This window comes from Plectropomus leopardus, chromosome 3 (genome assembly GCF_026936395.1).
Source record: "Plectropomus leopardus strain MGB_pleo_1.0 chromosome 3, ASM2693639v1, whole genome shotgun sequence".
Classification (NCBI taxonomy): domain Eukaryota; kingdom Metazoa; phylum Chordata; class Actinopteri; order Perciformes; family Serranidae; genus Plectropomus; species Plectropomus leopardus.
The window spans coordinates 35,041,064-35,053,477 of NC_142178.1; the positions used below are offsets into that span (position 1 = coordinate 35,041,064).

The 12,414-nt window shown below is 41.5% G+C and overlaps 1 protein-coding gene across 2 annotated transcripts; it reads left to right on the forward strand.

Moving 5' to 3' along the window:
• The first annotated feature begins 1,383 nt into the window (after positions 1 to 1,383).
• Positions 1,384 to 11,974, forward strand: cbx6a (chromobox homolog 6a). Of its 2 annotated transcripts, none has more exons than XM_088074445.1 (5): positions 1,384 to 1,585; positions 2,990 to 3,033; positions 4,492 to 4,557; positions 5,062 to 5,128; positions 6,211 to 11,974. In XM_088074445.1, exons 2-5 carry the CDS (start codon positions 3,029 to 3,031, stop codon positions 7,393 to 7,395), a joined length of 1,323 nt encoding a protein of 440 aa, XP_087930571.1. In that variant the 5' UTR covers positions 1,384 to 1,585; positions 2,990 to 3,028; the 3' UTR covers positions 7,396 to 11,974. The 2 variants fall into 2 exon arrangements, with proteins under 2 accessions (XP_087930571.1, XP_087930564.1); XM_088074438.1 differs by having other exon boundaries at positions 1,385 to 1,684.
• The last annotated feature ends 440 nt before the right edge of the window (positions 11,975 to 12,414 follow it).

A 12,414-nucleotide genomic window follows, 5' to 3' on the forward strand; every position in this document is an offset into this window, starting at 1 on the left:
GTCATAATGGCGGCACAGAGTGGAGATCGGAGCGTTGATTTAACTTAATGTGGATTTTTATTCATTTGAAAATCAAACGCCAGATATGTTAAACTTAGAGGGACATTAAAATCTCCTAATTTCCTTCATAATACGTGACGTCAGTAATGCTAACACGTAGCCACCTAACATACTAGCTATGGAAATGTACAGCCAGCTCGGCGCTGTCCGTAAAAAACGCCCGCTGAGCAAGGCTCTACTGCCCGGAGATAAATCAGCTTCCGACACGGACAGAGGCACTTCTCCTCCTCCTCCTCCTCCAGCAAAATATAAATAACAAATAAATATAAAAATAAAATTATTTTTTTGCTTTAGTATCCCCCCCCCCCGCCTCTCTAAGGCAGGAACATCTGATGACGCAACCAGGAAATCCACCTAAGGCTAGACCGTCCCATTTACATCCATGCTTATAACACCTTAACTTCCTTATAATACATCCATGATTTAACAACTGTTGATGCGGCCCTCGGAGGTGCCTTCGAAGGAATCGCCTCCGTAGACCGCGTAGGCTGTGTCCTCCGAAGGATGCAGACCCTGAACTGGGACACAGCTAGAGTCTGTCTATCGAGTGGTGAAGTAATGAGTCCTAAAACGTAGAAGTCCGTTAGCCGCTTAGCACTCCCGGTTCCCTCGTCCAAAAGTCTATGGGTTGTCTGTAAAATGCCCTAAATAAGGTCTGTGGTTAACACGGGCTAAAGATATTTAGACGTTTTGCTCTTCGACATAAAAAATGTCCGCTTAAACCCAATTTTTGAACTTTTAAGGTTTTACTCATCTTAAAAAGGTGGTTGCTAACAAGTGGCTAAATGGGACTACAGTGTTTGTCAGGGACGTTAGACGTCATCACAGTGGACACAGAAACTCACTTGTCCACCTTTACACAGCTTTACAGACTCGCACTCGAACTTGTACATTTATCTGTTTATAATATTTTTCGATCGTGTTTTAACGTGTTTTTACAGTGTTTGTAGTGGTGACGTTTTATACGTTTCGTGTATATCTTAACAATAGCTTTTTGCTTCTGGTAATTTAATTTATGCTTCAAAACACTCAAAAATTGTGTTCTTCTGTGGAGATTATCACGCTTAACAAAATTTGTAAGTCTCATAAACTTGTGTTTGTTACAGAGCTTGTTTTTGTCAATAACCGAAAGTCCCATTCAAAAATCCCATAAGTTTTTTTACGAGTGAAACAGTGCGATGCTTACTTCCTGGTTGGCCTACAAAAATATGTCATCCCTTCAACACTCTATTCTAGTGCACTAGCTATAACTAGTGCACTAGAATAGTGCACTAGACTCTTAAAGGGCTCTGGCTATACCCTACTCGAGTGTCTTCATCGTTGCCAGGACGACCAAAGGGGCTGACCCCGGCCACGTGACAGATAGCAGGCTGTCCGCCGCTGCTGCTGCTGCTGCTGTAGTGGTGTGTGTATGTGTGTGTGTGTGTTTGCATGTGTGTCTGCCGCCTCTCACACAGTTTGGCTGTGGTCGGCCCGAGCAGACAGCAGAGCCTGACGTCTGGAGAGAGGAAAACACAGCAGCCAGGTAACGTTAGCTCAGCCCGGGGCATGAAAGATGGAGCTGTCGGCGGTGGGAGATCGCGTTTTCGCCGCGGAAGCCATACTGAAACGCCGCGTCCGTAAGGTGAGCTACAGCCGTCCCGCGTATTTTCACTTGATGTTGTCCGCGGTCAGAACGGCACGGCACGGCACTGCTCCGGTCCTCAGACCCGGGGCTGTCTCCTCGCGCCGCGGTGGAGGCCTTTTGGCTGGCGGATTGCTCTACTTAGCTAAGCGGGGCTAGCTATGAGCTAACTAGCGAGGCTATCAGTCACGGCTCGTATATCCAGGCGTTAGCAGGGCAATAAAAACAGCGACACAAAGAAGGGGGCTAGCTGCAAGAGCAAGGCAGATGGGATGAGGTTTATGAAATGGAGGGGCCCTGTTTCTCTGCCAGCTAATGGTAGCTAAAGCTATACGGTCACAGTGTGCATTTTACAGCCTGTGGAGGACATATAGCACCCACATTAAAGGCTGTTTGAGACTCCTGTTTTCTTCTGCAGGTTGTGAAAAATGGCCCCAAAACATTAGTCACTGCACTCATCCAAAAAGCAACCTATAAGCCAGAGTTTCTCAGTGTTTTATCACTTCAGTTTGGCTTGTATACTGAAAAAGACCCTATAAATCATGGTAGGGTCCCAACTTAAAGAGGTTGGTAGTCACAGTTAACCGGCAGGCCTCCAGTTATTTCTGAATTGCATACTACAACTTCACAGTTGCACCCTTCTACTTGCACAGAAGTAGGAATACCATATTTAGGGTGAAGATTAGTTTATCTCAACCTCAGTGTTAAATCTATTGGATTTTAGGGGTTGAGCAATATTGGTTTTTCAGAGCCGATACCGATTATTAGTAGTCATTGCGACCGATAACCAATATTTGGAATCCAAATGCATTTACAGATAAAAGTTAAATATTGCTATCAATATTTAGAATTTGGAATATAACAAACTTTTTTTCAAATAAAGTCAAGTGAAAATTTAAATGAAAAATGAATGAATAAAATAGCACCCTGAGATTTTCCTAAGTAAAAGTTCCTCCCATGTGGACACTTTATTTGCACTTTCTAAATAATTCATTTTATCGGCGATCATTAAATGTAATGCCGATACTGATAATCGACATAATGCCAAATATCGCCATAATAATAAGCCAGGCCCAATAACCTGTTGACCTCTATTTGATATTATTGAGAATGTATATAAATATAAATCTAAAAGCCAGTATGAGAGCAAAGCGGTGTCCCCAATCACATAATAAGTAATTCACAACAAGTGACCATTTGCTGTTTGCTGCAAATGCGTAAAAAGATTTAAGGGATTTTTCTGAAATCGTTTGTTGTCTCATACATGCTGTTTTTGGTAATCTACTGTCTGTCTCTTTCTTGCAGGGGAGACTTGAATACCTGGTAAAATGGAAAGGATGGGCAATGAAGTAAGTGCTTCTGTTGAATTAAATTGGAATAAACAACTGGGGACACAGGATATTGGATTTTTGCTGATAGCCGATTTTTTTGGCTTCATTTTGGCTGATTGCAGATGCAGATAATGATACATGCACATATGTTTTTCCACCTGTTTGAAGAGAACCTTAAGTCTCTCCTGTAGTGAGGTTAACATGTGTTACGACTACTCGTATTGTGATGGCCCACTGGTGGCAGATGCACACATAAAACACAACGCTACCCTGTAGGGATGTCCCGATTAAGGCTTTTTGCCGGAGATACAACTTACTTATATTTACCTACATAATACAGCGGCACAATGCACACTTCAAGTACTTTAAAAGTTATTAAAACCATTGAGAGTCTTATAGCTCTGCAATGCAATACAATAAAAAATGTCTGCATCCAAACAGTGCCTTGCTGTTTTGTATTTATTTTATTTTTTTATGAAATAATAAAGTAAACTAAGTAAATATATTTTTTATGGCTTTTATCACAAATCCACTTTGTGCAGCATATTTAAATTCCGCAGCTTCAGCTGAACATAAATAAAAATGAGATTACTTATTTGTACTTTGTATTTATACTTATTTGTGTAGCAGCATTACATTAAAACCTGCATATCTGCTGCAAATCTTGCTCTCTGGTTACTACACCTGTGTGATGGTGGATGTAAACAAAAGCTCAGGGGGGGCGTGTGGTCAAAATAACCGATCCAGATGAATTAAAAAATGAGACGATTGTGCCTGACACCAATCCATCAGATCCAATGGGGACATCCCTAATTTTCAAAATGTGCACAATACTTAGAGAAAATAACAAAACTACTTTTACTTAGGCTGAATGTAAAACATGCCATGTCATTCTCATGTGACAAATGTTAAACAAAACTCTAAAACTCCTCACTTTAACAGGCTTGGATGAAGCTCTTCCTAAGACAATAATGACAGCCAAAATCAGGGGAATTTTTTTTCATGTCTTTATTTAAACAAGGACCACGCATAAAAAAACATTATCTCAAAAAGAGGATAGATGGTTCATGCTAGTTTACACCTGCAGTCCCTGGAGCAGATACAGACACCCCACACTAAAGAACACTAATCACGTTTTTAACGTGATAAAAAAACATTACATTACAATAGACAATACAAACAGATAAAAAAAACATCAACATACCAACACATTCACAAAACCTTTTTGGGCCGATGGTGGTTTTTCATTTGAAAGCTATTATTTGCAAATACAGATTACGTGCCGACATTTTTGTGCATCTCTATCGTCAGCCTTTGTTGTCTTAAAAGTGAGGCGTTTGTCTGTGTTATACTGTTTTAATTACCTGACATTAAACTGAAAATGTGAATTAAATTAACTATGGTGAAAAAATATTTTGTGTTAAAATAGTTTCCTTTTGTTGTGTGTTTTCTTTATGTTGCTCCGTCCTTGTTTAGGCACAGCACTTGGGAGCCAGAGGAGAATATTCTGGACGACAGGCTGATACTGGGCTTCGAGCGAAAGTGAGTAAAGCAGTACACAATGCTATGTGTGGTAAGGGCTCAGTATTTTTGGCTTTTCTGCATTGTTTTGTGTGTTCTTTCCTTACGATTACTCCCGTGCATCTTGCTGTAAGTGCCTGTGCTCGCTGCTTTTACCTCTTCTGTCAGTGCCTTTTCCTCTTCCTGATTGTAAAAACGTCCGCCTTAGCTGAAGTCCTTCATGTCTGCTGCCAGACCACTTGAAAGCCTCATGCTGCTCACAGAGACTAGATGTTTACAGTAAACTAAAACGGACACCATAAAAAGGACAAACCCTAAAAAGACACAGACAGAAAAGCTGGCGGTGTTCAAACATGGCTTCAAACAGCTCCCTGTGCCCGACTGCTCTACTTTCACACACCCAGAGCTTTCATCTCCATCTTCCCTTTTGATTCGTTGTGTTCACTCTCATTGTGTTGTTCTTTTTTTAGCCCCTCTTTACCCGTGTGTGCTGAACGGGCATAACTGTCGTTTTCTTTTATATAGGGAGCGGGAAAGGGAAATGCATGGGCCGAAGAAAAGGGGACCAAAACCCAAAAACTTTGTCATGAAGGTAGAGTTTCTGATGCTTGTTTTAATGTGCCTCTCAGTCTCAAATGGTATTTTAATGGATGTTGCAAATAGTCATACAAGGTTAAAAAAAACAAGCCTTCCACGGATATATACTGATCATATATTTTAAAATGATCATGAAATTTATACCAGAAATATTCCTGTTTTAAGGTGGAAATTGTTGCATACCAGTAAATGGTCACTTTTATTAAAATCTTTTAAAATAACTAACATTGCTCATGTTACAGGAACGTTCTGCTTGGGATTTCTACTGTAAAAAGAAAGTTTTTTTTTCTTCTCAACTGGACCATATTTTTCCACAGTTTTGTGCCTTAGTAACTAATAGGAACAATGATTAAAAAAAAAAAAATTGGTCCAGTATTGAGAGACAGTGGTTACACTGCAGCTTCTTTCACAGCTGCCAGCTGTTGCATTTAAGGTCAATACTAGAAAAATAAAATGTAGAAAAAATTCTTGTTCCCCTTCGTCACTTCAACTCAAAAACATGGGTGTATAGATGAACAGCGCAGTCAGATGTTAAAACCAGCAACCTTTGTGAACAGAAAAGTGCTTCTGGAAATAAAAAAAAAAGTTTTTTTCTATAACATAATTTGAATTATATAAATATGATCATTCTAAATATAGTTTCTGGAAATTTTCTCTCTAGCTTCTCAAAAATAATTTTCTAACTACAAATTTCTTGCAATATGCAGAATATTTTTTGCCAAGTTGCTCGCTGCCTTTCACATCATGTTTTTCGAGATGAAGTGAACCAATGTGCTCAGGTCTCAAAGGTTTAAATACGTGTTTCAAGCGCTTAAATCTAGTTACTGGAATACATTAAAAAATAAAAAACATACATGTTAACTGCATCTCTAAAAAAAAAAACATTCATACAAATGCAACACTGAGGCATCTTTTCACCTGCAAAACACCAAAATCCATGTTTTTTAGGCTGATAAGGAAGCGAATTGGCTATTATGCAACCTACATTTTCAAGTTGTCAGTACAAATTTTGGTGACGGAGGCAGGTTTTCTACAAAAATAAACCTCACACTCCTGCAAAAACGCTTTCTCCCTCAGGCTCAGAAAGGAGGGACCAGCAGCCGAGCCTCAAGCACCCGCCAGACTACATCTCGCTCCTCTTCGTCCACCTCCAGTCGAGCAGCTCCCTCCTCCTCAGCCTCACCTCATTTAGCGTCTTCGTCCTCCTCAGCTGTGGCTCCCTCTCCCAAACTCAATTCCCTCGCCGCCACCCACAAGCTGAAGAAAGACATTCACCGTTGCCACCGGATGTCCAGGCGTCCTCTGCCCCGCTCCGACCCCATGGCGGCCTCCTTCTCCAACCCCGGCGGCTTCCCCTCCCGTGTGCACGTCTCCCCCTTCTCCGAGACCGTCCGCATCCTCAACCGTAGAGTCAAACCCCGGGAGGTGAAGAGAGGTCGTATCATCCTCAACCTTAAGGTCATCGACAAGCCAGGCCGGGGCGGCTCAGCTGCAGGCAGCAGGAATATCACGCAAGGACGCCAGAACATCCCTTCCCGCAATCGCATCATCGGGAAGAAGGGAGAGGCGCCCTATAGACCTTTCCAGCCCCCTCTGAAGATGCTGGGGTTCCCGATGTACGGAAAGCCGTTTGGGCTGCAGTGTGGAGGCCCCGTGTCCTTTCACTCCCACCCGGGCTCCAGCACAGGGGCCAGGATCACCCACTCTACTTCCTCCCAGTACCAGTCACCTCCTTCTCCTTCCAGCTCCAGCGGCTCTGAAGGAAAATCAAGCACCTCGGCTGCTCAGCCCCAGTCCGCCACAGGAGCCTCACCTTCCAGCGAGGGCCCCAAGTCCAGTAAACCTCACACAGAGACTCAGAAGGGCCAGAGCGCAAAGCCCCCTGCCCCGTCCTCAGATATGGCGTCTCCTTTTCTCCCCGCCTCGCCATCATCCTCCCTGGAAGATGAGGAGGAGGACCGTTCAGAGGGAGGCAGGAAAAGTCCTCGCAGGGCTAAACGCCAGCCGCCAGCCACCTCTGGGGACCAAAGCTCCGCCCCCGCCGAACCCCAAAGGGTGCCTGCCGAAGGAGACCCAGACTGGCACCCTGAAATGGCACCGAGCTGCAAGGACGTGGTGGTCACCGACGTCACCACCAACCTCGTCACCGTCACCATAAAAGAGTTCCCCTCCCCGGCCTCCTGCCCCGCGTCGCCCTCTGCCAGCCCTGAAAACGCCTCCTCCCCTCCCCCCGCTGACGACCCCTCTCCACCCAAGCCATAGGAGATCATGTTATGAAGTCGATTGATGATGGAAGAAAATATCACACCAGTGTTGCCACTTCAGCCCCTCCCCCTACCTTTTCCTCAAAGGTGTGTCCGTATTCGTGTAACAATTAATGAAATGCAATGTAACTTGACGACGCCCAGCCATTGAATAGTAAAAAAAAGAGCATATTTTTTTTAAAAGAAGTGTATAAATTTGAAAACGGGCAGCTAATACGCCCTTAAATTGCCATATTTTTTGTCCACTTGCACAGCACTGACTCTTTTAGGGCAGACTTGGATTGAAATAGTATTTGTTTTCTTTCATTTGCTTCAAACACGCTGAGTTTAGCTTGTTTGGTGTAATAAAAAAATGTCCAAAAAAGTAAAAAAAAAAAAATAATAATAAAACCACACAACTATGTGGTGTGAGCTTTAATCAAGCACACTTATAATGTGAAAGAAACAATACTTTTCGATTCAGGCCCTGCTGCGAAGGCCGTTATTGACAGCCTTCAGGTGTTATGCCAATTTCCTGCCCCCCTATAGTGTCATTGGAAGTCCAGCTTGTTAATGATAAATGAGGTGATGTGTTTTTGCACTTAACACAGTTGGACTCTCATATATTGCATCAATACAGCGAGGTAAATGCAATGCACTTGACTGCATCGAAAAACGACCTATTTTATGTAGTTCATCAATTTTTCAAAAGCCTTTTCCTCTTGCTCTCTTGAACGCACATGCATATATACATACAGTATGAGTAAGTATTTATATGCACGCACAACCTTAAAAGCTGCAAAAGAATATACAAAAACAGTAGGTTTTAAGTTATTGCTGTCCTTGCCGTCTTTCCCTGCTTGCCTTGTTTTTTTTCTCTCACAAACCCACCACCTTCTTTTACTCTGCGACGTCCGCCAAGACTCTAAACTGGCCGGCAGTTGGTTGTGAAATGTTCTCTTTATGCCAGATTTGCGTCATATAACTTCTCAGTGTGTCAAGGTCTAGAAGGTCAGTGAGCTGAACACAGTTCAGGCTGAAGCCACCAAGCAAATGCGGCCAAAAATAGTCGTTTGTCGAACCTTTTAGCCACTTGGCAGGCGTTTGAAGTCTGTTGAACAAGAATGAAGGTAGTTTTTGCTTTAAAAATCAGTCGAGGCTGGTAACTTTGTCTCTTCACCTTTCACTTGGCAGTTAGAACAAACACACACTTTTGTTCCTGTGGATGTCGCTGGTCAGTTAAGCGAACAGTGCTTTGTTGGTACGTTGTCAAATTTCAATAGAAATGCTTCATGTAGCACGATTCAGTCTCCCCTTGCTGCTCATAGGAACAGAGGAACTGAACTAAGCCAAGACTGTGCCGGAAATTTGAGGACAAACGTCCTGTTCTTTCAACTTAATAATGTCGATTAGGCGTGGTAATGGGCCACAGTTGTTTCAGGATATATCAAAATGTAATCAGAAATATTGAGATATCTGAGAGAAAAGGATTTTTGGAGAAATGTCGATCTTTGCACCTTCACTGCAATCTTTATTGAACTATCCGTGGAAGGCGTCATGACCTACATGGTCACTTGAAAAAGCTTCACCTTTCATTTGGACGTAACGTCACGTGTAATGAAGAATGTTTTCCCTAGCTGTAATCTAGCAAATTCAGAGGCAGAGGTGTGAAAGCTTTCAGTATCACTGCGCACTCTCCATAGTGTCCCAGGGGAAGTTTTACAGGCCAAAAATGATGTTATCACATCTTTAATATCAAGCTTGTGTGATTACAGCAGAAAATTTTCAAAACTAGGAACCTCCTAGGGTTTTCAGCTCAATGTAGACGCCTGAAAAGGGAAGACTTTCTGTGCAGACATCTTTGTTAATCTTCACTGAGAGACCACAGGAAAGTAAAATGGACTTAAATTCTTCAACAGAGTTAGTCAAGAGGCCTTTTTGCTGCAGGCTTCCTATTTTTCCTTTAATGTTCTTTTGGTAACACTTGTCGCCTTCTTGCTCGTACACAATATATTTTGTTTGCACGCCCTCTAGAATTTTTTTAGCATATTGCAACAAAACGTGTTGAGCATAGACACCTTTGTGCATGCACACAGTCGCTCACCATCTACAGTGCGAGTACAAACACGTACTTGTTATAAAAACTGGCTAAGATGCGTTGCAGACCACAAGTCAAACTACTCTCAATTGTCATTTCTCCCTTTTGAAATACTGTGCAGATTTGCCCTGTTTTCAGAGATTATTTTTCCCTTCTAATGACAAGACAGTTACAGATTGACTGTAAATGTGGGAGAGAGGGGGAATTACATGCAGTTAAGAGTGGTGGGTTGGAATCGGACCCGGCCTGCTGCAAAGCACTCAGCCTATATGAGCTAGATTTGCCTTTTGAAGCTCAGCCAATGTCTGTAGCAATGCTGCTTGCAGCCAGAAAACTGTGACCCATTCTGTTCTTGCAATGCTTTGTTTTCCACTAGTCAATCATGGCCCACACCGAACCTAAACAGGGCGTTTTTGAAATTCAAGAGACACAGTTTAACTTTTTAACTTGCACTTCGCATTGTTTCAGTCCCAACTCTCCTTATGAAGGGTAAACGCTCCTGTTTTCTACTCATTTTTTCTGACAGACTTTGTAATCCAGGCACTGTGTCCTGACTTTACACCCTGACCATTTGACTGTTAATTTCCTTATTTGTGTTGACACAGTACTCTTGAGCACATGCAGTGTAACCATGAGGAATTAGACCCGAGGACGCACTGACACACCAGGCTCAAAGATGAAAAACATCCCGTCTTGCTGCTGGTTTCTCAAGTGGGAAAATGGCCTCATGATGAATTCTCTTTTGTCTGGCTGATAAATGTTTCCACTCCGTGCTTCGGCAGCCGCTTTATCACGGCGCAATGGCTTCATTTTTACTGTCAAAGATGACCAAGCGTTTGGTTTCCTGCCTTGCTGCTTTTACCTTTTCACCATGGTGAAAATCTTTGACTTTAGGACCTGTTGTTTTCTGACCACAGAGCGAAGGATGTTGGCACAGTTTTCTACAAATACAAGTGTGTCAGTGGCATCATTTTATCGTAAGAAAGCGTCAGGTGGTAAGAAAAAAAACTTGATCTCCGATGGTGCGAACCCACACAACATGTTTGCAGAGCTCGTTCACTGCAGGTTGTTTCCAGCTAAACGCTTTAAAGTACCTTCAATCCACCTGAAGTACTTCAAACACAGACTCCAAACTCTTCTCTGGTGCTGCCTGATCTGTCCAGACCTTCCCAGACCTTGGCTCTTACTCTGGTGTACCTGTGTGTTACAATATTTAAAATATAAAATACAACTCTTCCGCATGTGTTGCCTTATAGCTGCTCCGTTAAACCTCAGCTGCACTCCAGGCGACGTTTACCTCGTCCTCCTCAGCTCATACATGCTAAAAATAAACAACCAACTTCCCAACCTGCCGCGGCTCTGATGGTAGAGATAAATTTACGATCTCGCAAACGGTAATAACCTTAAAAAGGCCTCTGATGTCTCGAACGCAGCGTGTCTTCGTCAGCACAGACGAGGAAGATGTCGCCTCCTCTCCTGTCACGTACTGGATGGTTCTCGTTGTTGTCGATACTGTTTCAATACTCTCATAGGTTACACGTGGAAAGATTTATTCCAAAATGACACATCCATTATACGAAGGAAAAAAGCGAGTTATGAAATGGTCTCAAATTCAAATTAAGGTACTTTTTTGCGAAGGACAGTAGTTAACTTAAATCCTCATTTGACGACGCGAAAACGATATTTTCCGGAAACTAAAGGATTTGTATTCTTCAGATGGATTTATCGTGATTTGGAATAGATTTTTTCATCAACTATATCTTAATATCTTTAAGTGGTGGATAGAAGTGACTCTTGCAGTTGGTAGATGTGTAAGGTATTAGGCTGCTAGGCGATGTTTCCAACAGTTGATAGCAATGTTTTGTTTTTTTCTTCTTCTCTTTTCTTTCTCATATGGAGTAGCACAACTCAACTTAGTGGCCTATCTTTCAACCAAATAGGGCTCTTGATTTTATTATTTGACTTTTTTAAACCTTTTTTCTCCCTTTTTTTGAATTGTTTTACATTTACATATGTGATGTAATTTTAAGTGCTGGATTTATGTGGCACTGATTGGGAAAAAAAAGGAAGGATCCTTGTTTTAAATGTATGGATAAAGATGCTTAATGAATTGTGCTTTTTAAGCTGTTTTTTTCCCTTTGTACTGTACTTTAATACTTTTTTTTAATATGCATAATAATGTTAATGTGATGCTGTTTTATTTGAATGCCATTTTTTTTAATAGTCCAGTATGGGTTTGATCGGAAGGCAAACTCCGACTGAATTTAATGTGTCAAGACTGCAGTTTTGTCTGGTATAATGCTAATATGAATTATGTACATTGTATTGATGGTAATGACGAGGAGGCGGAGAATAACGATGACATTGTAATGTATCTGAACTTCTGAAGCATGTTTTGCAAACCCTTATTGTACAGATTATGTATTCAGTGTCATGTTACCCGTTGTTGCTTTCTGTGTCTCTTGTACAAGGCTTTTAATTAAAAGCTCTTTAAAAAGCAGTTTGCTTTCTTGTGCTTTTTCAGCTCAATCAGACTTCATTATTAGAGCACTTTTCACAAAAGCACAACACAGAGCGCTAGGTTAAAAATCAAGAATTTGTAATTAATTAAAGAACTAAATAGAAACATGGTGAGAAGACAACGAGCAACCCAAGAAATGACCCCAAAATCCCAATGAATTTGGAAAAACATACAAACAAAAAAAACCCAAGACAATTTCATGAAAATCAGCAAAAGAAAAAAAAAAAACTAAAAAAAAAAAGGAAGGACAGGATATGACCTGAAAAAAGTTTGTAAAAATTATATTGATTCTCTACCATAACTTCATTTATGTAATTTTGATAATTGTAACTACAGTTTTCTTAACACTTCAGAAATTGTATTCTAAATTTTAAAATGTTTAGCAATTTTCTGGATATTTCTTGCCTTCAAAAAGCAGT

Coding starts and splice junctions, on each gene's coding strand:
- cbx6a (XM_088074438.1), top strand. CDS start 1,616: ATGGAGCTGTCGGCGGTGGGAGATCGCGTTTTCGCCGCGGAAGCCATA. Junction 4,558..5,061: donor ATACTGGGCTTCGAGCGAAA/GTGAGTAAAGCA, acceptor TCTTTTATATAG/GGAGCGGGAAAGGGAAATGC. Junction 5,129..6,210: donor CCAAAAACTTTGTCATGAAG/GTAGAGTTTCTG, acceptor TTTCTCCCTCAG/GCTCAGAAAGGAGGGACCAG.